This window comes from Trachemys scripta, chromosome 4, assembly GCF_013100865.1.
Source record: "Trachemys scripta elegans isolate TJP31775 chromosome 4, CAS_Tse_1.0, whole genome shotgun sequence".
Classification (NCBI taxonomy): Eukaryota; Metazoa; Chordata; order Testudines; family Emydidae; genus Trachemys; species Trachemys scripta.
The window spans coordinates 73,414,826-73,441,989 of record NC_048301.1 but is presented as its reverse complement, the minus strand read 5'-3'; the positions used below and the strand labels follow the sequence as shown (position 1 = coordinate 73,441,989).

At 44.9% G+C, this 27,164-nt stretch overlaps 1 protein-coding gene and 1 long non-coding RNA gene across 3 annotated transcripts in view; one reads left to right on the top strand and one right to left on the bottom strand.

Moving 5' to 3' along the window:
- Positions 1–27,164, top strand: part of LOC117876953 (transmembrane protein 263-like) — a 374,169-nt gene that overhangs the window by 188,898 nt on the left and 158,107 nt on the right. The window contains exon 1 of one of the 2 annotated variants that reach the window (XM_034769577.1): positions 15,582–15,642. The exons of the other annotated variant lie outside the window; for it this stretch is intronic. Within the exon in view, the coding sequence (XP_034625468.1) occupies positions 15,627–15,642 (16 nt within the window). The 5' untranslated portion in view covers positions 15,582–15,626. Of the gene's footprint in view, positions 1–15,581; positions 15,643–27,164 lie in introns of those variants that run through there. 2 annotated transcript variants of the gene reach the window in all.
- LOC117876954 lies at positions 2,458–16,376 on the bottom strand. Its single transcript, XR_004645582.1, has 3 exons — positions 16,014–16,376; positions 5,504–5,641; positions 2,458–4,375 (listed from the first exon to the last, which is right to left on the bottom strand). It is a non-coding gene; the product is annotated as an uncharacterized LOC117876954 (long non-coding RNA).

The window sequence follows — 27,164 nt, the reverse complement described above, 5'->3', positions numbered from 1 at the left end:
GTAGTTAAGAGAAGATTACATTTGAGTTAAGAGATCTCTCTGCTCCCATAAAAGGGAATAGTTTCAGTGGTGGAACTGATCAGCCCTTCAGCAAACTCTCTGTAGTTTCTCTGGAGAGTTCACTGGAATCCACCTCAGAGGGCTGGTCATCACAGAATTATGTAGCTTCTAATGTATCAGATAAGTCAGGTGAGCTAGGTGATGAGGGGAACCAGTGTGTCATCTGAAAGATAACCTTTCTTAGGTTAGCAATAAAGATAATTAGATGTGCAGTGACTAGAGCTGGTTGGAAATTTTCTGATGAAGCTTCGTTTCATTGGAAAATGCCAATACAGTAGAGCCAAACATGTCACCAAATCTACTACCTATTTGACTACACTTTAGTCAAAACAGACAGCTTTCCCCACCTCCCCGTTAGCTCCAGGGGATGAAGATGCATAGCACAGGGGCACTCTGCCTCCCCCTCAAGCTTTGTGGAACAGGCAGTGCCTCTCTGGCTCCCCACGCTGGAGGATTGGCGGGGAGAGAGAGCAGCTGGGCTCTCTGCCTCTTCAGCTGCAGGGCTGGAAAGATCTTGTCAATTTCACAAGTGAAACTAACAAGAGCCTTCCCCCAGGGCAGCTGGGAAGCCAAAAAAATTTGTTTCTGTTCTCCCAAAATGGAATTTGTTTTGAAATCTCTTTCCACTAAAAATTTTGTATTTTTGGCGCTTCATCCTGCCTTGGGATTAAATTGGTTTTTTTTGTTTTTTTTTTTTTCAAAAAAAAAAAAAAGGAAAATTTTCATGGAAAAGGATTCCCTTTTTTTGGCCAGCTCTAGTAGTGACTTCAGTGTCTCAGGATTGTAAAGATCACCATCTGGGCATCATAGAGGGATAATTTTTGTTATGGAGATTTGCTAGGATTTGATGTATTTACAGCAATGAACTCATTTAACAGAACTCATAAGTGTAAAATATTTTTATGCCATGTATACTTACAGTTCCTATTTTAAAAAGGAATAAGGATTTTGCCCAATTAACAGTCACAGTGGTAACTTGCCAGGAGCCTCCGGGTCTCCCATTATTTGCTTAAAATAGAAAAGGTTGAAGTGGTCCTGATCTGTAATGAAGAGGAGGTCCTGGCATGTATCGTTCTGTCTTTATTGGATTTATCTGCCTGCATTGCATGCTGGGACCTGTAGTCTCCATAAGTCACATCTTGACATTAAAGATTAAGACAGCCAAGAGGTAAGATGGAAGCATGGCCCAGTAAATAGGACAAAGGACTGGGAATCAGGAGGACTGTGTTCTCTCTCTAGATTTGCCATTGACTCCCGGTTTGACCTTGTGCAAACCACTTAACTCTTCTGTGCCTCAGTGTCCTCATTCTTAACTTTGACCTACTTGCGGAAAGAACTTGGAGGCCTTCAGATGAAAAAGGCTAAGTACTAAATATGTCACCATGGGCTGCAGTCAGATTAGAGCTGTTTTTTGGATAGGTGGCTTCTGAATGTGTGTAAATATCTGCATTAGCAGAAACTAAAAACAACTCCTCAAGAGATCTCCTGGTTCTTTGTGATTGTTGTGTATATTTTTTAATACCAGAGGGCTTTTAGAAGGGCTGTGTCCTGTGTGTGATCTGGTCTCTCTGTCCATTTAAACCTCCCTTGCCCTTGGTGTCGGTGTTCCTGATAGTTGCCGATTGGATCAAAGCTTCACAGAGCCTCCCTTCCATCCCTTCAAATTCTCATTAAATGCCATTTATCTCTCTGCCATTAAACAGCCTGTTTTTTCACTTTACAGTTTTAAATTATTGCTGCCTGGGTTTTCCATTTTTTCAAACAATTTTTCAGGATGTGTGTGTGTATAAAATCAATGAGCAAGGACAGTGCACAGTTATTTACACAGCAGCTCCTGCAGCTCTAATGTAATATTATCATTTAAATGCTTGCTGAGTATTCAGACATTCAAGGTCTGTATGGCATGCTCTGCAGTGCTGGAGCCCTAGGGTAATGTTTTCTATAGCTGTTTATTCCTAAATACTCTTGACGGAAATACAAATGCCACCAAAGCGCCCAATATGGTTTCAAATATTGGAAAGGGGGGAATAGAGGGCCTTGTATTGTTTCAGAGATGGCACTGAGCACTAAAAATGTGTCTGAAAAAGAGACCAAGAAACGATAGGGGCTGATTAAGAGAGAAACAGAGCGATAAAACCACGTAGAAAATTGATCTGCAAAGCTTGCAAGTTTATTTGTGAAATTCTCCTCCTGCGAAAGCTTAGACACTAAATGAGAATGTACACCAGTATTGTGGTTAACCCTTACCAGCCCTGGGCAGATTTTTTACTAAACCTCTACCCTGATATAACGCGACCCGATATAACACAAATTTGGATATAACGTGGTAAAGCAGCGCTCCAGGGGGGTGGGGCTGCACGCTCCGGCAGATCAAAGCAAGTTCGATATAATGTGGTTTCACCTATAATGCGGTAAGATTTTTTGGCTCCCGAGGACAGCGTTATATCGGAGTAGAGGTGTATGTGTCCTTTCCTTGGAGGACCTTCACACTCATTTCTCCTTTGGTGGATTTCCTTGGCAAAGTAAGGGGAGAGGCCACCTCAACGGTGCCATTTAGAGATCCATCCAAAATGAAACGTTGGGAGTTGATATAAAAGAAAGCACAGCACCTGCAGATTTAAAGGCACGTTGTTGTAATGGGCCTGGTTAATGCATGTTGGTCTTTCATGTTCATTGTGTGGGCAGAGATCAGAGTCTATGTGTTGGATTAGTTTCATTTTCACCAGGTGGTAGGAATAGCAACAAGAATTTGGGATTACAAATGTTCATTGAGCCAAAAAGGAAACAATCTTTCAAAAGCTTTCTTTGTGTCAGGATCCATTTTTTCCCCTCTTGATGATCTACCCTTCTTTCGAACAGTGTTCAGCCAAAGAGCTATCAACCACTACAATGGTGTGATCACACAATAATCACACCTAGCTCTTATGTAACAGGTACTTGTGTTGTCATTTTTAATTTCAAGATTGCTGGGGATGTGTCTATAGTGATACAGGCCCCAATTCAGCAGAGCACTTAAGCACTTGCTTAAGTTCCATTATGTTCATTGAAAATTGAGCGTGTTTTGCAGTTGTGCATCAAAGATAGGGTTGCCAACTCTGACTGCAGCTATTCCAGGAGATTTTTTTTTTCCCAGCATGACATAATGTCATTTTCTTAAATATCCTATTAAAATCTCCCAGATTGCTTACAACAGTCACCGGGAGGTCGATGCCAATTCTGGGAGATTCCAGGCCAATCCTGGAGGAGTGGCAACCCTAATCAAAGAGAACACCTGTGTATATGCTTGCATATATGCATGCACGCAAGCACTCGCACACGCAAAAGGGGCGGGATTCAGGTCCAATATTGAATTGATCCTAAATTCCTGAGATGCATATGGAGTCTGTTTGCAGGGTCGTGTCTCCTGAGAGATGCAACATAAAGCTGTTCAGCCCCTGCCCACCGTCTTGTTACCCGAAAGACTTTCTCTCGCCTAAGAACTGTTCCTTGTAACGGATGTTTGTTTCACCAGATTCCATTGTTTTAATGAAACTTCCTCTGGCCTGATACAATCAGAGGTCCCCTCTTCTACCTCTTCTTCAGCTCTGAGTCTTTAAAGGCCTTCTCCAGCCTATTTTACTTTCCCTTCTGAGAATACTAGAAAGAAGTTCAGCCTTTTGCCACGTCCTTCTGGCTCACATAGATGAGCTCCACTGCAAACTGCACAGGGTTGACTTGGTGGAAGCATTTCCTAGCCCAGCTCTGTACCTGATTTTCCCACCACCATATATAACATGTTTGGCTTGTGGGGATTTTTTAATCTGGTTCCACTTTCGATTCTCCCTACTGTTCTCAGGCTTTCAACTTGAATTTCCATTACCTGCAGTTTTGTTTATACCAAACCAAAGGCAAATTGCTGATGTTATTCACAACAGACCATGCTGCCAGAGGTGTGCAGATTAAATCTAAGGTGTTAAATTCAGATTCCGCCTACCATGCTTCTCTTCCCTCTCCCCCCATTTCACTGGTGACAGGGAACTGTTACCATAGCAATAACATTTTAAAGTTTTCCAGAACTGCTACAGGAATCATTTTCTTTCTCCTCCCCCTCGACAATTCAGGAAAATAGAGCTTATTACAGATAAAATTCTTTTCCTCCGTGACTTGATAGGAGACTAGCAGGGGCACTTGGCAATCCCAGGGAAAGCTGTCTGCAGCTCAGAACTTCTCCTCTGAAATGAGAAGCCCAGCTGGGCTGCCCACTGCTGCAATTTGCTTGACCTGAAATGGTTTGTGTGTCCTTCGCTGTAGACTTAGATGGTAGAGTTTGCACTGCCTACAAATTGTAAATGGGAAAACAGAGCAGGACAAGTGATAAAAAAAAAAAATACAGAAAATGTATAAAACCCTTGAGATAACCTTAAACCTCGAAAAGAATAAGAGTAATAATACTTATAAGCTGCCTTTATTTTACCTCTCCCTGCAAGCCACGTGGGCTACTGCACCACAGCAGTTCAAACTGCAACACAGTAATATATAGGGAAACATAAAAATCTCAGTAAAGAGAGAGCACTCAACAGCCCTCTGAAAACTGAAAGTCTGCCAGAAAGAGAGGGGGGGAGGATGTTAACGTGGGGTCAAGAGTGATTATACTAAAGAAAAAAACCTATCACAGGGCGAATATCAAGTGGTAGTTTGAAAGTGGGGATGTATGGGCTGGGATAGATGTGCTGGGGCAGCAAATCCCTATGACCCCTATAACATGGACACAATGGCCTGCCAATTTCAGATATGATGGTGAGGGATGCCTAAAAAGCAAGACGCCTATTCATGCAAGATTCAAGGATCAGCCCCAGGTCTAGCTAGAGCCTGCTCTGTTACTGGTTTTAACAACCTCTAGGGCAGGAAATGATTTCCATTCCTAAACTGATGGTCAGACTAGTGCAAAGAAAGTATCTTACAACAACCTAGAACCATTCTAAGTTGTAAAGCTCCAAGGCACCTTGAGCTGGAATATGCAGGTGTAATTTGGGCAAACCTTATTTTAAATCAAGATGGTTCCTGACAGTCTGCCCTATAGGTACCTGGGAAATAGAGGTGACATTTCCCACCCAGTCATCCAGTGGGCCAAGAACATGGACAACTTTACATCTGGATGTTTGCAGATAGAGTTGGGATGGTGGAACATAAGCTTCCTTCCTTGTCTTTCCCTTCCCCACTCCAGGTTTCTGCCCGCATGTGACTCTAGGAGCCCTTCAGTGCCCACTGACAAAGAGTTCACTGCCATGTAACAGCAACTGCTATCAAGCCTGACAAACTCACTACATCTAACACATTGCTCTCATGATATTTATCTATAAAGAATGTCATGTAAGATTTCAAATGAAAGCCTGTGAAACACTGGCCATTGATATCACTGCGGAATGTATGTAATAACACAGTATGAGGAATTATGGATACTTACTGATACTATACTTAACTTCGGTTACCAGACAAAGAGAGGAACAGGTTTTCTTCCAGATGAGAAGGAGGATAGTTAACTCCCCGTCTCTATTGGAAGTTGAGCATGGTGATGCCAGAGACAATGGACAGTTCGTTTGCACTGGAGGTAAACAAGAGGAGCAAATTTACATGAGGATGTAAAATCAGCATGGGAAGATGCTGGAGTCTGAACCCCAGGAGTCCATCCTGACTCTGGTGACAAAAAATAATAAACTCTGGGTAATATAAGGAGAAGCAAAAAGACACTTTGGTTATCTATCACTGAGGGAACAAAGAGGTCAGCGCTCTTTGCATCTATGAATGGTGGAACCCCAACCATGTGGGTTGGTGACACTGAGAAGTGCCTTAGACAAAGGTTGTAACCTGATGTGTTAAGTTTTAGCCACTAGAAAGCGCAATTATACTTTTGTTTTATTTGTAACCACTTTGTTTCTAATATCTCTCTTCTTTATTAATTAACTTATTCTTGGGTTTTTTGTACAGAAGTGAGGTATGCACCCTCAGCTGAGCCAACAGGCTGGTGTGTATCGGTCTCTTTGGAGACAGCAGACTTGATATTGCTGTGGGCATCCATTGACTGGGGTCAGATGCAGCTGGGAGACACTTTTGGAGAGTTCGGGAACTGAAATACACCAAGGGTTAATCTGCAAGATGAAGTTAGGACTGGCAGAGTCCTAAGGAGTTTGTTTGGCTGGAGGTTGCAGGGAGCTGCCACACAGTGTAAGACCAAGAAATCCCTCTTTTGCTAAGGCAGAGAGGTAACAGGGTGATTTACAGACAGAGGTGGTGCTAGCCCATTGCGGGCCCTAAGCAGAAATATTTTTGGCTCCCCACCAACACACAACACATAATAAAAATCAAATAGGGGCCCCCCTTGAGCAGGTTGGGGCCCTAAGCAATTGCTTAGTCTGCTTATGTCTAGTGCCAGCTCTGCTTTACAGTTCTGGATGCCCCAAGAAAGTGTGGCACCAGATTACAAAGGATTGTACACCATGGTGAGATGGCCTCTTCCTCTGGACTCAGAAGTTGATGTGCCCCGTCACAGTGGCCAAGAGTGAAGCTTATCATAAGGCCCTCTAAGGTCTCCCTATTCTTAGTTTTCATCGCAGGTGTAAACAAACCTGTCAAACCTCTTATTAGGGAGCGGGATGACATTTTCCATTCTTTTCAGCCCAGACATTTTTCAATGTGTATAAATATCTATGTTGTCATTCTTCAGTTATCAAAGTGTGTTTTCTTCCAACCATCAGTTGTTCAGGTGTTTGAATAATTCAGAAACCCTTTTTGACTTCAAACCTGGCATGTGCTAAGTGCAGCTCTCAGTGAGGAATATGCTCTTCGCTGGGTTGAAAAGATTAGATGAGAAATAAGTTACAACCAAGTAGGGGGAAAACATGTTTCCCTATAGACTGAAGTGCGTTGCAGAGCGTGGTTATCCAGACATACAGATGTTATGGCTTCCAGAGCAACGATACTGTTACCTGGTTACACTGCACACACGTTTTAAACTATCAATGACCTGCATATACAATAAATCCAAATACTACATCAGCACAAGGAGCTGAGTTGCAGTTGCTGTGGGAACTAGGAATTTGAATTTACTAGTTTTTGTGTATTAAGTAGGGGAAAGGTTGGACTCCAGAGTGCTACCCATCCCACTGTTCTTTCATTCCTTTTACAGTTGGCTGAAGTCTTGCTTTTACTTAGAAACCCCATTTGTTGCTCTGCCTTATACTTTTTTAATCGTATTAACAACCTAACCTTACAAAAAGATAGTGTCAGTGCATCTCTGAGGGAAAGTGTCATAGCCACATAGATATAGGGATTGGGTTTTAATTCTAGCTATACACCTCTAGTTATAATGAAGGATCTGTCAGTGTAGCTACTCTGTTCATATGTATATTCAGAGGGTTAAAACGTATTGGTGCACTTTCATTCTGGACTGAAGTAAGGCGAGCAAAGTCTCAGCATGGGCATAATTAAAGACTTTCGACTCAGTTTGGTGACAAATCAGCTCAGCTGTCTAAACTGCAGATGTGCAGAGAGAGGCAGGGTTGTGATTTTGCATACTTTCCATTTTCACATTTATAAATAAGAAATTGCCTCAATTCCAAAAATGAAGTGTCATTGCCTTTAGCTAATACAGAGCAGCTGACACTTCCATGAAAACTTTGAAATGTTCCTTTGAAAACAGTGAGACAGCATCTGTCTCAGTCTGGTAGTGGTCAGAGCATACAAGTGGGAACCAAGAGTTCCTGAGTTGTGGTTACTGAGAGCTGAGACAAAAGCTCAAAGACTTGACGTTGAAGCATCTGTCATTCTTACTGAGCATGTCTACTCGGCGTGGATAATTACTAAGATCTAACTGAACAGGCCAATCCTGCTCCCACGGAAGTTAATAGGGGTTCTGCTATTGATTTCATTAGGCACAGTACTGGGTCCTAAACTAGCAGAATCCTCTCCCAGCATAAATAAGAGATACTTTGGGGGATGGTCTTTCTCTGGTTATCCCAAAGACCTGGCTAGGAAATTGGAAGGTTTATGAGAGGATATTACAAAACCTAATGCCTGCTGTGACATGAACTCCTATGGAATAAGGTGTTTTTCCAAGTATTTCTAAAGCAATATCATTGTAGTATCTATGCACTGTCACTTAATTTTTGCCTCAGTTTCCAATTCTGTAATATTGGAAAATATCTACCTACCTCCCAGAGAGATTTGAGGGTTAAGTTGTTAATTTTGGTAACTAATGGTTGTGTCCCATAACCAATTCAACCTTTTGTGCCTACTCCCCTTTGCATGAAACCATCTCAATACACCAGGTTCCTAGTCACTGCTTATTCAATTCCCTTTTAAAGACCCCCTCCTCCTCGAGACTCTTATTTAAAAACATAAATAAAACTTGTGAGATGAAGAGGAAATAAAGTAACTTCTGCCTCTGGCTCTCCCAACTTGTCTTACCTTTCTGGATCTGTTTTCTAGATGGTAAACTCTCCAGGGCAGGATCTCTCTTGATATTTGAGTCTTGTACAGCACTGAGCCCATTGTTGGCACCTTACTAATAATAATTGTAAAGTGCTTTGAAGAAGAGGGAGTGTTATTACTCTAAGCAAGATCATCTAGAACTTTTCTCTCCATATTCCTTTCTCTTGTTCTTCTGTTTCTCTCTTTCTCTCATTCTTTATTCCTAAATATATTTGAAAATAATAAAGGAGCTGGGCAAAGTAATGCAGCAAATGTGGATGCCACCATCTAAGCAGGATTGTGTTATTTTTCACGAAGTTTTAGTAGTTCTATGTTTGTTTGACCCTTTTAGCTTTGGATGTAGGATTTCCTTTGTGCATTTAAACATCCTTATTTTTGCCTAGTCAACCTTTCTGTCTTACAAACTAGCATGGGCATTTGTTTACATATCATACCACAGATTACTCAAGAGGCTGAGGCCTTCATAATATATAGAATTATAAACAACTTCCAGCTGGTTAAGTAGGTATACTGTGAATTAATTTTCCTAGCCTGGGCCTGTGAGTTTAAGATATGAGGCTGGGGATTACATCAGTTGATTTTATAGTATGAAGTGATCAAGAAAACATGATCAGTGTTCGCTGGAGTTTGACAGCAGAAGCTTGGAGGTGGAAGCTATATGCAAGTGTGTGTTTGTTAACTGCAAACTTCCCATGCACAGTCCCCTCTTTCAGGCAGAGGAAGGGAGAGCAGGGACTATCCAAGGGCCAGGCACTAAGGTGTCTTGCCTTACAGGATCAATGGAATCACAACATGGTAAAAAGTGTCAAGCAAGTAGAATTTCCAAGTTCAAGCATTTGACTGCACTTGAATTCTCTCCCTCAGGGGAGAAGAAAAAGCTTTAATTTACAAAGTGTCACAACCCATTACAGCACATCCCATCTCAACACACCGCTGCATGGGGCTGACATTTGTTTGCTTTAATTTCTCAAAATAGCTTTTATTTAGAGCAAATGTTCTCAGTTTAATTCAAACAGTTCTTTTTCTCCCCTACTCTGTACTTGCCAGTTCCCATGGGGACAGTCGCTCCTGCAGAGGTTTGCCCAGTGTTGGTGAACTGTCAGCCCCTGTCAGAGGTTTTAAATTATTTTTCTTATTAGTAACAGAGAACTTCTTTGTTGCCTCCAAACCAAAACATTCACTAGACAGATTGGAATGGTGCTTATATTATCTGATTTTAATGCAAAGTAGAACAGGTGCCTTGCAATTCCACCAGCCCGTCAGAAGTGTGATTTTTTTTGTAGGGGTTTTTTTGGCAGGGAGAGGGAATTCAGGAACTCACTGTTGTTCAATGGCATTTTCCTTACCGTCAGGGATGAATTAAGGCAATCTGGGACCCTACCACAACGCCACATGGAAGCCCCTGTAGGAGATGACAGTGGAAGGAGCCACTCCTGCAAGAACAGTTTGCTAGGCCCCCTCATACGCTCTATGCCATTCATCAATGATTTAGATAATGGCATAGAGAGTACACTGTGACAGACCCAGACCAGAGCGGTATAGGAGTCTGGTAGAGGGTAAATATACTGGTCACTGGATGAGTAGTTTTCTGTTCCCTGAGTGACCAGAGCAGGGGCTGCACTAGAGTAATCAGGAACCTGCTAGAACCAGTTAAGGCAGGCAGGCTAATCAGGGCACCTGGGTTTTAAAAAGGAGCTCACTTCAGTTTGTGGTGCGTGTATGAGGAGCTGGGAGCAAGAGGTGCGAGGAGCTGAGAGTAAGAGGGTGTGCTGCTGGAGGACTGAGGAACACAAGCATTATCAAACACCAGGAGGAAGGTCCAGTGGTGAGAATAAGGAAGGTGTTTGGAGGAGGCCATGGGGAAGTAGCCCAGGGAGTTGTAGCTGTCACGTAGCTGTTACAGGAGGCACTATAGACAGCTGCAGTCCACAGGGCCCTGGGCTGGAACCCGGCGTAGAGGGTGGGCCCGGGTTCCCCCCAAACCTCCCAATTGACCTGGACTGTGGGCTCTCCCAGAGGGGAAGGTCTCTGGGCTGTTCCCCAACCCACATGGTGAATCTCTGAGGCGAGAAAATCCGCCAATAAGCGCAGGACCCACCAAGATAGAGGAGGAACTTTGTCTCAACACTTATAAAGTTTGCGTGTGATATCAAGCTGGGAGGGATTGTAAATGCTTTGGAGGGTAGGATTATAATTCAAAATGATCTGGACAAACTGGAGAAATGGTCTCAAGTAAATAGGATGAAATTCAATAAGGACAAATAGAAAGTACTCCACTTAGGAAGAAACAATCAGTTGCACACATACAAAATGGGAAATGACTGCTTAGGAAGGAGTAATGCAGAAAGGGATCTGGGTGGGTCATAGTGGATCACAAGCTAAATATGAGTGAACAGTGTAACACTGTTGCAAAAAAAAGCAAACATCATTCTGGGATGTATTAGCAGGAGTGTTGTAAGCAAGATACGAAAAACAATTCTTCCTCTTTACTCCATGCTGATTAGGCCTAAACTGGAATATTGTATCCAGTTCTGGGTGCCAAATTTCAGGAAAGATGTGGACAAATTGGAGAAAGTCCAGAGGAGAGCAACAACAATGGTTAACGGTCTAGAAAACATGTCATATGAGGGAAGATTGACAAAAGCTGGGTTTGTTTAGTCTGTAGAAGGGAAGAATGAGAGGGGACATACCTTTTCAAGTACATAAAAGATTACAAGGAGGAGGGTGGAAAAAAAAATCTCCTTAACCTCTGAGGATAGGACAAGAAGCAATGGGCTTAAATTACAGCGAGGGTGGTCTAGGATGGACAGTAGGAAAAACTTCCTAATTGTCAAGATAGTTGAGCACTGGGATAAATTGCCCATGGAGGTTGTGGAATCTGTCATTGGAGATTCTTAAGAGCAGTGTAACGGGGTTCACGCTGTGCGCCTCGGTATTCAGCCCCTGGGCCTCCCTCTTCAATGAGTCAGGGACACTTCAGTCTGGGGCAACATCCGTGCTCTTTATTCTCAAAAGGTTTCGCGCCACAAGTTCCCAACTATATACAGGCTTCACAACTACTTTGCCTGGCCAGCAACAGACTAGGAGGCCCCCACCTCCTTCTGTCTTTATCACTCTGGGCTAATAAGACTGGCAAGTGCAGCAAGTTACCAGGCAGGCCCAGGGCTATTCATCCAGCCCCAATCCATCCCCCTAGATTGGGGCTGGAGTGGCAGGAGCTGATTAAGGGCTTCTCAGCCAGCACCCTGCCACAAGCAGGTTAGACAAACACCTGCCAGGGATGGCCTAGATAATACTTGTCCTGCCATGAGCACAGGGGACAGGAGTAGATGACCTCTTGCAAACAAAGTGGTTACAAATAAAACAAAAGTATAATTGCACTTTCTAGTGGCTAAAACTTAACACATCAGGTTACAACCTTTGTCTAAGGTCCCTTCCAGTCCTATCATTCTATGGTCCCACTTTGGGCAGAGTGAGGCATCTCCCCTTCCCAGACCACAGCCTCATCCTGGAAGAGGGAGGACTAGCTGCCACACTACAGAGCAGAGACACTGTGACGGAAGCTCTGCTGACTTCTCAGCAGAACCATGAGGGGTTGGCGCTAGCCAGGTACCCAAGACAGTGGTGTCAGTGGGCCCTATCCTGCACAAAGCTGTGCATTTCAGAGTTAACACTGCATAGAGATGAGTGGGACAGTTCACACCTCTCAGAGCTGTAGGTTTGGGCCCTCTGACAACTCAGGTAGCCATCACTGCATCAGTTGCACTTGGGTTCACTTTCGAGCTTTTCTATACAGCATTTAGTAGTCTATAGTTATGTTAGGGCCCAAAGACCCCAATCAGGACTGGCACCTAATTGTGCTGGATGCTATACAAACACAGAAAAGAGACCATTCCTGAAAAAACCCTACATTAGTCTGTAATTAGATGTGTGTTTAGCAAGAGAAACGTTCAGATGTTACTCTGCCCTTTTGTGGTTTTTGGCTGTAGTCTCATGGGCATTGTGTTTTTTGGCTGTGGTCTCGCAAGATAGTAAGTGCTGCATGTCAATGACTAATACAGATAATAGAGAACAGAGGGGGAACCTGGCTACACTGCCTTCAGTTTATGGAATGAAATTACTTCAGGAGGGGGAGCGATCCAATTTACAGATTTTTCTTACTAGGTGTCAGTGAAGTCGTGTGCAGTCAAGGCTCTGCCTCCTGAATGAGCAAACTCCATGCTTGTTTATAACACTAGCACTCCAAGCCTGGTGGCAAGCCAGGTGAACTCATTTCAGGAGTTCTAGAATGGCCACGGATTCAATACTCCTCATGTCGGATTGCACCCTGGAGCCAAACTGGTTGTTTCTCTGTGTAAGATACAACCATATACGTAGGCCTGGCAGAATTAGCTTTTTATTGGTAAATGCTGATAAACATTGATTTCACCATACTCTTGCAAACTGATGAAAAAAATTTTCATCAATGATAATTGACAGACAGACGAAGTAGGAAAAATGCTGCTTGAGAACTTAGTACAGTTTGATTTAAGGATAATTACTTCATATATTTTGACATATTATATTGACAGTTTGTGTTTTAATGGTTATAAAGCTTGAACTTTCGAATCTCAACATCTATTGCTATTAAATAATTATTGCCTGCCCCCTCAGTTTCCAGCAACTGTGAAAATTTAAATTGATAAAATTTAAAAAATGCTTAAAATCCATAATTTTGTGCAACTGTGAAAATTTAAGTAGATGAAATAGAAAAATATGCTTCAAAATAAACGTTGATATTGCCTGTCAAAAATATGGAAATTGAACTCTGCCAAGCCTACATATATGATATCAGATTAATGGTATTCTAATCTGCACATGTTTACTTCATTTTAGCCGGGCGCATATCCAGTGCTATTTAAGAGGTAGTTAATTAATTGATGAGGGTCAGGTGTCTGTTTTTTTTTACTGGAATGCCCAGTTGAAAAGGGACCCTGGCGGCTCCATTAAAAGTCCAGTTGGTGTCGCAGTGGGGCTAAGGCAGGCTCCCTGCCTGCCCTGGCTCTGTGCAGCTCCCGGAAGTGGATGGCATGTCCCTGCGGTCCCTAGGCACAGGCACAACCAGGGAGGCTCTTTGTGCTGCTCTCAGTCTGAGTGCCAGCTCTGCAGCTCCCATTGGCTAGGAACCACGGCCAATGGGAGCTGCGGGGGCGGTGCCTGTGGGCAGCATGCGGAGCCCCCTGGCCGCTCCTGCACTTAAGGGCCGCAGAGCCACAGTGGCTGCTTCCAGAAGCTGCCTGAGTTAATCTCTGCCCGGATCCCACAACCTGAACCCCTCATCCCCGGCTCCACCCCAGAGCCTGCACCCCCAGCTGGAACCCAAACCCCCTGCCGCACCCCAACCCTCTGCCCCAGTCCTGAGCCCTCTCCCGCACCCAAACTCTCTTCTGGAGCCCGCACGCAGTTCTGCACACCGAACCCCTCGGCCCAAGCCCAGAGCCCCCTCCTGCATCCCAAATCCTTCATCCCAAGCCCCACCCCAGAGCCCTCACTCTGTCTGCACCCCAACCCTCTGCCCCAGCCCTGAGCCCCATCCCATTCCCCAAACCTTTTATCTCCGCTCACACCCCCCAGCCAGAGCCCTCACCCCCTCCCACACCCCAACCGCCTGTCCCAGCCCAGTGAAAAAGAGTGAGTGAGGGTCAGGGAGAGCGAGCGACGGAGGGAGGGTGGATGGAGTGAGCGTGGGGTGGGGCCTCAGTGAAAGGGTGAGTCAGGGAGTGGGACAAGGGTGTTCGGTTTCCTGCAATCAGAAAGTTGGCAACCCGGGAAAGGAGAGTGCTGGAGGGTTCAGAACAGTGTTTGATTGATCATCAGCCATTGAAGAATTGAAGATGTACCCCTGAACGTTTAGTTGGTTGGTTATTTACCAGTTTTCCTTGTCACCCTGTCTCCATCAGGGCCCTGTTCTTATCTGCCTCTCTCGTGTGGAGAGGAGAGGATAGCCCAGTCAGAAAGCATAAGATAGGGTTACCATATTTAAACCTTAAAAAAGGAGGACACTCCACAGGGCCCTGGCCCCGCCCCTTCCCCACCTCAACTCCAGCCCAGCCCCGCCCCAACTACGGCCATTCCCCTGAACACACCACATTCCCCCTCCTCCCTCCCAGCCACGCGAAGCTCCCCAAGCGCTACTGGCTTCACGGTTTGCTGGGCAGCTCCCAGATCTCCAGACCCTGCGCCCCCGGCCGGGCGCTTCCCCAGCACAGCCGGAGTCCGGGAGGGGAAGCGCCCGGCTGGGGGCGCAGGGTCTGGAGATCTGGGAGCTGCCCAGCAAACCGTGAAGCCAGTAGCGCTTGGGGAGCTTCGCGTGGCTGGGAGGGAGGAGGGGGAATGTGGTGTGTTCAGGGGAAAGGCCGGAGTTGGGGCGGGGCTGGGCTGGAGTTGAGGTGGGGAAGGGGCGGGGCCAGGGCCCTGTGGAGTGTCCTCCTTTTTTAAGGTTNGCCGGCGGTGCTCGGGGGGGCCCGGTGCCGGGCCGGGCCGGGGACTCGGGTGCCGGGTCGGGGACTCGGCCGGCGGTGCCGGGCCGGGGGCTCGGGGGACGGGCTGGGGACCTGCGGTGCCGGGGGTGGGCCGCGCCGCCTCCTCCCCCCCCCTTACCCCCCCCCTTACCTGCTTCGGGCTTCCCGTGACTCAAATGTTCGCGGGAAGCAGGGGAGGGGGCGGAGACTTTGGGGAGGGGGCGGGGTTGGAGCGGGGGCGGGGCTGGGGCCCCTTTAAAGTGTCCTCCTTTCGGAGGCACTAAATATGGTAACCCTAAGATTGGGGGCCCACTCACACGTGTAAAGTTAAGCACATAGGTCAGCCTTGCCTTAAGTAACAAGGATCCCATGTGCTGCTGGCCAATGTCCCAGGTAAATGACAAGAAAATGCAAAGGGCAGAGCTGTGGCTTGGTTGAATAGCTCCCAACACTTTTCTAAAGCGCTACAAGCTGCAGATAGGTCTCACTGCAGCCCATGCTGGCAGCCAAAGGGTTACCACCGTTCATCCCAGCAGACACTTTGTTGAGCTTTGCAAAATTGTGCCCCGTCCGCCATGTCTCCGAGCTGCCCTCGGGGGGATGGAGGCAGCGGGAGGTAAGCCCGGGGGCCGGCAGGGGGGTCTCATTTGCAGGCTGTGGCTGTACTCAGCTGCCCAGAGGCTGCTGCAGCCAGGCTGATTAAGCACCTTCCCAGCTGGCTGCTCTCTGCGCTCTCAGCCTGTGCACAATGGCCAGGCGCAGAGCCCGCCAGCCCCGCGCCGCACCCAGCTCTGTCCCGAGCTCCCGGAGCCGGCTGCTCTCTCTGCTCTCCCCCCAAGAACACTTTCTCGGACATGTTCAGCTTTTTGGCAATTCCCCCCGGACGGGGATTTGAGTACCAAAAATCCGGACATGTCCGGGAAAAACCGGACATATGGTAACCCTACATAAGAGGAAGAAAGGAGTGAGGGAGTATTGAATAAGCACCTATAATGTCTGAAACTGCTTGACCCCTCCTGCACTTCATGGGCCTTTGGCAATCTGCTGCTCCTCTGCTTGGATCCTTTCTGACCTCCTGCTGTGTGAGACAAATGAAGTAATTCCACAAGGCCAGCAATCTTGTGAGGGTTAACTGTAAAGCGCAGGGGACTCTCCCTGAAGAGCTTGCATCTCTGGAGCCCTTTAGATGCCTTGTGCTTTGGGAATCACAGCGTAATCAGCCCTTCTGCAAACAACTTGTTCAAATACCCTTTCTGCCTCAAGCACATAACTTGCTTGAGTGCTTACCCTGCACCCTCAGAGACAGCACTCGGCTGGGCTATGGTGGAGAGCAGGGGCTCCAGACTTGGTAGAAGAATGGTTGGCCTTGTGTGTTGTATTCTATTTTCAGTCCTTTACCTTGTTTGGTTTTAGTAGCTGAATGAGTAAGGGAGCGTGTATCTGAAAAGGAGAGGGAAGGGCAGGCTAGGACTGGGCAGCTGGAGTGAGCAGGCAAGCTGGTCTGTTGAGCTGGGAGTCTCAGTGCAATCAGTGGCAATGTTAGTGTAATTTAATGGCAGGGGTTGCCTTTTGCTTTTCTTTCCTTTCTCTCCAGTCTATTTTTTTTCTTTCCACTGTGCAATGTAGTCTACATCCATTTAGTCATAGCTGTAGCCATGCCTTTCACTGCCCGTGGGGTCTCAGCACATGCCACAAGGGCCTCCAGTTAAATACTCAAACAAAGAATGGGTCTGCGGGGAGTTTCTAGATCTTGATGACTTTGACTCTGGGGTTATTCAAGTGATGAGGGGAAAGCAAACTGGAACTATTGGCACCTCAGTACTATTAAAACTGCTGCAAATGTTCACCGTGAGTCGGGGCGTGGTTGCACCAAATCTTTTCCTCCCAGGGGCTATCACTATTATGGTGCACTGCTTTGAAGAAAGGGTTATTAAAGGATCGTACAAATAAAGGGATAAAACCCCTGTAAAGGTTAGTTGTTTTCTCCTCTTAGTCTGGGCCCCTTTGAGAAGACACTCTTCCTCTGCTCTGGCAGGATATTGCCCGTGAAGCTGGTCCTGTCTAACCAAGCATCATCCCCTTTCTGTCAGAGCATCAACTCAGTGCCTAATTCCCTTCCCACCCACCACTCCCAACACCTTCTTCCAGAATTGAAGGCAGGTGCATAATGCCCTGCTCAAGGATGTTTGATCCGGCTTCCCCTGTGCTTTCTGCTCTGCTCATCACCCGTTTCTTGGAGCAGTTGCTTATAAGTTAACATCCAGGTAGAACAGGGCCGCATTAAGTTCAGGTGATGGCTTTTGCTATTTCAGGCATGCACCAGGCATGGAAGGTTCATATAAACAAGACAGAATCACAATTCTCATTTAACACAAAGAAGACTTGTATATACACATCATAAACAATTAAGATCTTGTTGGTAACACCAGAGTTTCTTAAATCCAGGCTTCCCAACCAGAGAGTTGTGGGGCAAAGATCAAGCAGGTTTGGCATTGTATCTAAATGAATTAAAATGTGAAACTTTATTGCACTACTCTGAGGCTGGTTTGAGAGGCATTTCGTCTCAGGTAATATGAGCTGTTTGTGGATGATGTGTATCTGGTTCCTAGTGTAATTTAAGGTGCTGGCTTTGACCTTCAAAGCATTAAATGGGCTGAATCTTAGTAACCTCATTCTTGCATGGTATAGCAACATTTGGGATCAACAGATGCACTTAAGATAACAGCCAGCTGGTTTAATCAGGAAAGATTAGATACAGAGCAATTTTAACATGAAGCCCTCAGCTCTGAAATTCCTTTTGTATGTTGGCTTGCCAGAGCCCAGATTTGTTAAGCTTCAGGATACACTGCAAGATGTATGTCTATTATTGGGAGTGGACTATATCCACCCTGATTGAATTGGCCTTGTCAACACTGGTTCTCCACTTGTGAAGTAACTCCCTGCTCTCCATGTGTCAGTATATAATGCCTGCATCTGTAGCTTTCACTCTATGCATCCTAAGAAGTGAGGTTTTTACTCACGAAAGCTTATGCCCAAATAAATCTGTTAGTCTTTAAGGTGCCACCAGACTCTTTGTTGTTACTGCAAGATGGGTTTGTGATAGGTTCCTCCCAGGGTGCCACCTGGAACTGGGGTACCACTGAGCCCCCAACCCACCAGCCTGGGCTCCCTCTCACACTGTACTGCTGTGACAAGCTGCAGAGCCCTCCAGCCTGCACTTTCACCAGCATACCTATGGGTAGGGACACAACCAGCTGCAGTTACATACAGGCTCTCTGTCCAGCCTCTGCAATGAACCAACAATAGAAAGGCTACAGCTAAGGCAACTCCAAGTGCCCCAGGCACGCACCCCCCTCTGGAGTATAAACCCAAAATGAAAACATCTTGTGCTGCACAGGAACCCTGTACAGCGCAAGCTCATAAAGTTTGCCCCCTCCCTCAATATGGAGAGGAATATGCAACTGCCTTTGCCCCTGAGTTATGATTCCCACACACTTCACTCCAACTCATTCATTTAGATAAAGCAAAAACAAGTTTATTAACTACAAAAGATAGATTTTAAGTGATCATTAGTGATAGCAAAGAGATCAAAGCAGATAACCTAGCAAATAAACAAAAAACGCAAACTAAGCTTAATATACTAAATAGATTGGATATGAATTAGCAGATTCTCACCCTAAAAGATGATACAAGCAGGCTGCAGATTCTTAAGGGGCAAGCTGCACTTGCTTTACAGCTTGGAATCCCCAGGTGTTTCATTCACAGGTTAGAAATCCCTTTAGCCTGGGTCCAGCACTTCCTCCAGTTCAACCTTTGTTCCACAGGCATTTCCAGGAATCTTCTTGTGTGGGGATTGACGAACACTAGATGATGTCACTCCCTGCCTTATAGAGCTTTTGCATATGGCAGGAACCCTTTGTTTCAAAGCTTGGTTCCCAGACCAGTCTGTGGAAAAATACTGGCATCTCAAGTCCAGCATCATGTGGTCTGATCACATGTCCTTGTAGAGTCATAGCAGACATTACTTGGAGGCTGTCTGTAGCGTTCTCGGAAAGGCTCCTGAGGTGGGTGATAAGCTTCTCCCAAGGCCCATTGTTCTTTCCTAATGGCCCATTGCCCTGAATAGGCCCTTCCCCACCCACTCTAGACTGAAAGTTGCTGAAAGCATCTTGTGTAGTGGGCATTATCCAGATGTAATTATATTTGAAAGACAGATATAGTCAATATTCATAACTTCAGATACAAAAATGAAACATGCATACGCATAGGATAATCATATTCAGCAAATCATAACTTTTCCAATGACACCTCACATGACTTACCATACATTATAAGTATGTCATAATCATATATGGGGTGCACTGTCACCGGGTTCTCCTGGGGTTTTGGTGAAGGGGAGGGATGCACACTGGGTTGGGTGAAGTCTCTCTCTTGGAAGAAGAGCCTTGTGGGGTTTCAGAGGGATGTGTGCCTGCTGGGGTATTGGATCCTATTTGTAAATTGTATTTTTATGATGTCAGTGTATGAGATGGGCAAACTTGTAAAAAGTTCTAAGGAGATTACTCCACTTAATTAGAGAGGGAGGTGTTTATTGGATACAGCTGGGGAGCCCTACCTCCAAATTGTTCAGATAACTAAGAGAAAGCACCCCCCAGGGATCTCAAATCATATTTCTGCATCACTATAAATAGCCTAAAAATTGCCTAAAGAAAAGAAAAAACATGGATGAAAGAGAGGGGGTGATGGCACAAGGTGAGGACAGAATGTTTGTTACCAAGGGGAGGGGGGAGCCTGCCCTTCCCATCCTAATGTTAGAGGATGTGTTACTATAGTTAAGGACATTCTTCTGTGGTTGCAAAATAATGAAAAGGCCTAAATAGTACTGGCAATATGGAGCATCACCCCAAACCCAGATGCTAGTTGACACTTCCAAGGAGCATCCTGAAATCAGGAACTAAAGGCTGGTACAGGCGAAAGGAAAACAAGCTTGTTAGTGTTTAAAGAAAAAAGTGTTAATTTTATCAAATGCAATGTACTGAGAGCCAAACAAGCACATGTCATTAACAGCTTTTAGAGGAGGGAAGCTAAAGTTATCTGGGGAGAAGGGACCCTTGCCTCATAAAATGGCTTCATGTACCCCAGCATTTTGGTTTAAATCTCCCCCCGAGTGAAGCTCCACCTGAGTTAGCAACAGTGCGAGTGTAGAGAGCACTGCTGTTTCCAGCACCCAACTAGACATGCTGTGTGTAGATTTTAAGATCATATTTTCAAAATTGTAGCTTTGGGTGCCTCAGATTTTGGATGCTCCACTTTAGATACATGGAGCACTATTCTGAGAGCTCTCCACAGCTTCCTGTGACTTCAGAGGTGCTGAGCACACACAGCTTCAACTAAAGATTAGGCCCTCGGCGTCAAATGTTGGCACTCATAATTAGAAATCTCTTCTGACTCAGTTTCCCCATCTGTAAAATGGGGATATTTCCTTAATACCTATGGGTATTGTGTGTTACTTAATGATTAAAATGCTTAGAAGATGTAAAGTTATGTGCTTTTTTATTATCAAATGGCAAGGAATCCTACTCTCAGGAAAAGTGGGTACTGGGGATGTTTCCCTAAGTCCATAGATTGTTGCATGCAGACTAGTAGGATCTTTTAGACATGATCAAAAACCGTAGGTCTGCACCTAGCCAGGGTGTTGTCCAGCACAGGCATAGCAGAGTTCTGCATCCTTGGTTATTCTGCTTAGCCATCAGCCCAACGGGTCTTTAAAAAAAAAAAAATAACCCTCCTATAAATTCTCTGCACAGTGAAGAAAAATACAGTAAGTGCAGAGTATCGACTGTCTGCCCCACCCTCCAACTCTCTCTCACTCCAATCCACCTATGCATGGCACACAGAGCCCAGCAGGGTTTTGCGTGGAAATCGCTGGGATTATCTCCCAATTTTTTTCTCAGCTAATTCAGTCGAGGGGGTATATAGAGCTGAATGGTTTGAAGATCTGGAATCAGTAAGCTACAGGTATTAGGACAGCCATAGGCTTCTATCTGGACGGCGCAGTTCGATATTTATTTTATGTGCTGCTAATTGGCTGAAAAATCCATCTTTCCTATCTCTTTATTCCCCCCCCCCCCCCAGTTGTATTTGAGGCTCTGCAAGTGCAGGATGACCTGGCTGGCCCAGTTTTCTGGGTGTGTCTCAGCTCATCAGGGTGTCCTAAGAAATGCTGTTGCAACTGGTGATTTATCCCATGGGCTTCAACCTGCTGGTACCAGAATGAATTTAGGGCTGCTCAGCTGTCTGCACTGAATCCTGGCATAGGTTCTCTCCACCAGACCATTGCTCCTTCTAGTGAACAGCAGAGTCTGGTGTGCCCTGTTTCCTGCAGTTGAACCCATCCCAGATGATGGAGCACTCCAGCTTCAGTTGCACATCTAACTGTGTAACAATTCCATGGGAAATGGCTGGACCCTGCAGCTCTGCACAGCTGGTCCCAGAAGAAATCTTCAAAAGTAAAGAGGAAGACACACAGATGTGGAGGTTGTTGAAAAGAGGCTTGAAAGTCAACATGTGACCAGGGAAAGGGGGAAATATCTGACACATGGAGATCCCCACTCCCCACCCTCAAAGTGACAAGTGCTCCCACCTCAGGCTTGCTGCTGCAAACCTATCCCACATCCCTTCCAGTAACTAGATCCCCAGCTGCCAAAAACTTTCCTTCACCAGGGTTTTTAACAAATAAATGGAGGTGAGATGGGCTCTCTTAGCTTTTCCAGTATTTACAGGATAAATAGTTTCCATTTCACAGTCATCAATACCTCGGCACTTTAAGTCCATTAAACTCCTGGCTTTTATACACTTCTGTAATGGACTGGCTGATTTAAGGTTAAGAAAAACTCTGTTTTAAAGGCTACATTAGCGACCATAAATTTTGAAATGTGACCACGCCATTTGGCATAGGGTTTGAAATGACTGAAAAATGTTGAGATCTTCATTAACTTGGCCAGGTGATGATGATGGGTATCCCTCTTGGGCTTGGTGTGGGGGGTATCCTTCTTACCTCAGATTGGGAATCAGCAGGAGAGTCAGGATTGGGCAATGTTAGCTTTGCCATGATTACGTAAGGTTATTACATCTGAAACCTAAAGAACCAGGGTTAGCATGAACTTCTAAAAGGCCATGGACTAAAAGGTAGTGTCACTTTAAACCTGTGTGTTTGCCGATATTGATACAAGCCAGCAAGGGGAGTTCCCATCATATCAGTGAAAGGTGTCCCTGAAAGATACCTTACTTAATGTGTGCTCACTGCTGTTCCTTCCAGTAAGAGGCAAATCTATTCCAGTCAGCTTAACTTCTGTACCCGGAAAGATAATGAAGCAAATAATTAAGCAATCAATTTGGAAACACCTAGAAGATAATAAGGTGATAAGTAACAGTCAGCATGGATTTGTCAAGAACAAATCTTGTCAAACCAACCAGATTGCTTTCTTTGACAGGGTAAAAGCCTTGTGGATGGGGGGGAAGTGGTAGACGTGGTATGTCTTGACTTTAGTAAAGCTTTTGATACTGTCTCACATGACCTTCTCATAAACAAACTAGGGAAATTCAACCTAGATGGAGCTACTATAAGGTAGGTGCATTACTGCTTGGAAAACCGTTCCCAGAGAGTAGTTATCAGTGGTTCACAGTCATGCTAGAAGGGCATATCGAGTGGGGTCCTTCAGGAATCGGCCCTGGGTCCGGTTCTGTTCAATATCTTCACCAATGATGTAGGTAATGGCATAGAGAGTACACATATAAAGTTTGCGGATGAGACCAAGATGGGAGGGGTTGCAAGTGCTTTGGAGGATAGGATTATAATTCAAAATGATCTGGACAAACTGGAGAAATGGTCTCAAGTAAATAGGATGAAATTCAATAAGGACAAATAGAAAGTACTCCACTTAGGAAGGAACAATCAGTTGCACACATACAAAATGGGAAATGACTGCCAAGAAAGGAGTATTATGGAAAGGGATATGAGGGGTCATAGTGGACCACAAGATAAATATGAGTCAACAGTGTAACACTATTGCCAAAAAAACAAACATCATTCTGGGATGTATTACCAGGAGTGTTGTAAGCAAGACACGCAAAGTACTGTATTTTCTGGCGTATAAGACTACTTTTTAACCCAGGAAAATCTTCTCAAAAGTCGGGGGTCGTCTTATACGCCGGGTGTCGTCTTATAGGGCGGGTGCTGAAACTTCCGAGCTGGACTGGAGAATCTGCGGTCACCGCATATGGTGGGGGGAGCTCAAAAACGGCCGCGGCCGCATTGCCCTATGACGAGGTGAGGGGGCGCCTCACCGGGAAGGTGTAAGTGAAGGGCGGAGCAAGCTGCAGGCGTGTGGGACGCCCGGGGTATGGAAAAAAGAGAGAGAGCGGCGCTGTGCCCAGAAAAACACGCCTCTTTCACCCGTCTGGCCCGCCCTTGTATCCTATTACCGTACCTCCTTCTCTGCCTCTCAGATCTCGCTCCTGAGGACTGCAGTGAAGCGGCGCAGGTGCACATGTGCGAGATCTGAGAGGCAGAGAAGGAGGTAATAGGATACAGGGGCGGGCCAGACGGGTGAAAGAGGCATGTTTGCGCTACCGCTCTGATAGTCTTGTAGACAGGGAGGGCTGGGCAGGCAGGGAGAGCTGACCAATCCAAGCAGGCTTTGTATACAACAACCAGCCAATCGCCGATAAGGTACATCGCTTGCCGTGATTGGCTGGTTGTTGTATACTGGGTACCACATACAGTACAGCACCAGTATCTGTACCTGTTCATACAGTATAGCACCAGTACATACAGTACAGTATACAAATGTCCAACAGTCAAAACCCCATCATGGCTCCACCAGCAAGAAGAAAGAAATATGAAGCCAGTTTCAAACTTAAAGTTGTAAACTTTGCCATGGAACATAATAACTGCGCTGCTGCAAGACAATATGGAGTAACAGAAAAGATGGTTCGGGACTGGAAAGCAAATGAAAAAGCATTAAAGAGTATGCCAAGGGGTAAGTGTGCATTAAGAAGAGGCACTCCACATTGGCCAGAACTCGAAAAACATGTAGCAGACATGGTGAATGAGCAGCGCCAAAACGGTTATGTAGTGACACGAAATAAAATACATTTGTTTGCACTTCAGTGGGCCAAATCTAACCCAGATCACAGCAACAGATTTAAGGCCACTGTATCCTGGTGTACTAGATTCATGGGAAGGCATAATATGGTACTGAGGCAAAAGATGAAAATTGCCCCAAAATTACCTGCAGATCTTGATAGCAAAGTAAATAGTTTCCATCGATACGTAATACAACAGCGCACTAAACATGGCTATGCGTTAAGTAGTATTGGAAATATGGATGAAACCCCAATGAATTTTGATATGGTTGGAAATAAAACTGTCCATCAAAAAGGTGAAAAAACAATTTTAATTAAAACAGGACATGAGAAGTCCAGTTTTACAGTGGTACTAGGATGCACAGCTGATGGCGCCAAACTGAGACCAATGATTATTTTTAAAAGAAAAACAATGCCGAAATTCAAGTTCCCTGTTGGTTGTTTTGTACATGTGAATGAAAAAGGCTGAATGGATGAAGAAGGGGTAAAGCTATGGCTTGATAATGTATGGAGCAGGCGACCAGGTGGACTTATTCAAAAATGTAGTCTACTGATGTGGGATATGTTCAGGGCTCATTTAACTCCCAGCACCAAGCAAATGCTTGCAAGACTAAACACAGATGCGGCAGTTATTCCTGCAGGATTGACATCGTTGGTACAGCCACTGGATGTGTGCCTAAACAAGCCATTTAAAGATCGCATTCAAGAACAGTGGAATGAATGGATGGGTAGCGGCGAAAAGTCATTCACAAAAGGAGGAAACATGCGTGCTCCACAGTTGGATGTTTTGTGCAAGTTTGTCATAAAAGCCTGGAATGATATTGATGCAGAAACAGTAATCAAGTCTTTCAAGAAGTGTGGCATATCAAATTCATTAGATGGTATGGAGGACGACTACTTGTGGCAAGATGAAGAGGAAGCCAAAGCTGAGACCACACCATCTGATACGGAATTCGATCCATACGATGACTGCCTTACAAATGTATCACAAGATGTCATTGATGTACTTATGATATCAGATGACAAACAGGAGGATTTTGAAGGCTTTTAAAGGGAAACTGTCACGCCAGCAAAACCTGTAAAAATACCGTAGCTTGCAGTTATGATGGGCGTTGCTAACTCGCCAGGGACTTGCCCGGCACTTGCTCTCTCTCTCTTGTTTGTTATCTTCCTCCTATCATCATCAGTTCCAGTTTGGTTGACAGCTTAGAAAACAAACAGCATGGCAGCTCCCATGGGTTTATTGTCTTATCCTTCCTTTCAGCTTTAGAGTGAATTAGGAAAAGTTTAATCCACTTGCACTGTTTTATGTTTACATGTTTGATGACAAACAGCCTTATATTTATAAGTGACAGTTTTCCTGCTAAGTACCTGCATGTCATAAGCATTTGAATTAAAATTACCATATTGAAATCAAATCTGATGTTTTTTTAATTTTTTTTTGGTGTGCGTTGGAAGAGGGGTAGTCTTATACGGCGAGTATATCCCAAACTCTCTATATTTTAACTGGAAAAGTTGGGGGTCGTCTTATACGCCCAGTCGTCTTATACGCCGGAAAATACGGGTAATTCTTCTGCTCTACTCCATACCGATTAGGCCTCAACTAGAGTATTGTGTCCAGTTCAGCGCGCCACATTTCAGGAAAGATGTGGACAAATTGGAGAAAGTCCAGAGAAGAGCGACAAAAATGATTAAATGTCTAGAAAACATGACTTATGAAGGAAGATTTGAAAAAAAACTGGGTTTGTTTAGTCTGGAGAAGAGAAGAATGAGAGAGGATATGATAAGGCATGTATTACAAGGAGGAGGGAGAAAAAAATTCTCTTTAACCTCTAAGGATAGAACAAGAAGCAATGGGCTTAAATTGCAGCAAGGGAGGTTTCAGTTGGACATTAGGAAAAACTGGAATAAATTACCTAGGGAGGTTGTGGAATCCCCATCATTGGAGATTTTTAAGAGCAGGTTAGACAAACACCTGTCAGAGATGGTCTAGATAATACTTAGTCCTGCCATGAGTGTAGGGGACTTGACTAGATGACTTCTCAAGGTCCCTTCCAGTCCTATGATTCTATGAGTCTATTTCTGTTCTTGTATCATGCCCCTCATAGAATCCCTCGATCCTTTCCAGAAGTACTATCACCTAGCCAGTTAATGCCCAATTTGTATGTATGCATTTGAATTTTCCTTCCTCGGTGAAGTACTTTGCACTTGGCTTGAAATCAAGGCAAAACAAGACAATTCTCTAATTTGTCAAGATAATTTTCAATTCTAATCCTATACACCAAAGTGCTTGCAACCCCTTCCAGCTTGATGTCATCTGCAAATTTTGTAAGCATACTCTCTACTCCATTACCAGACCCAAAACTGTCTGTCCACTAAATACACTGTCCCAACTTGACAGCAAACCAGGGATAACTACTCTTGGAGTACAGTCTTTCATCCAGTTGTGCATCCACTTTATAGTAATTTCATCTAGACCACATTTTCCTAGTTTGCTTATGTGAATGTCATGTGGCACTGTGTCAAAGTTCTTACTAAAATAAAGATACATCACACCTACTGCTGCCCCCTCCCACCCATCCACAGTAACCCTGTCAAAAAGGGACTTAGGTTGGTTTGGCATAATTGGTTCTTGACAAATCCATGCAATCTATTCCTTATAATTCTGTTATCCTCCAGGTGCTTACAAACTGATTAATTTGTTCCAGTATCTTTCCAGGTATCAAAGTTAGGCTGATTGGTCTATGATTACTCGGGTCCTTTTTAGTTCCCCTTTTTAAAGATAAGTACTGTGTTTGCCCTTCTCCAGTCTTCTGGGACTTTACCCTTCCTCCATGAATTCTCGAAGGCATTTTCTAGAAGTTTTAAAATTGCTTCAGTATCCTAGGATGAATTTTATCAGGCCCTGCCAACTTGAATACATCTAACTTATCTAAATAGCCTTTAACCTGTTCTTTCCCTATTTTGGCTTGTGTTCCTTCCTCCTTGTTG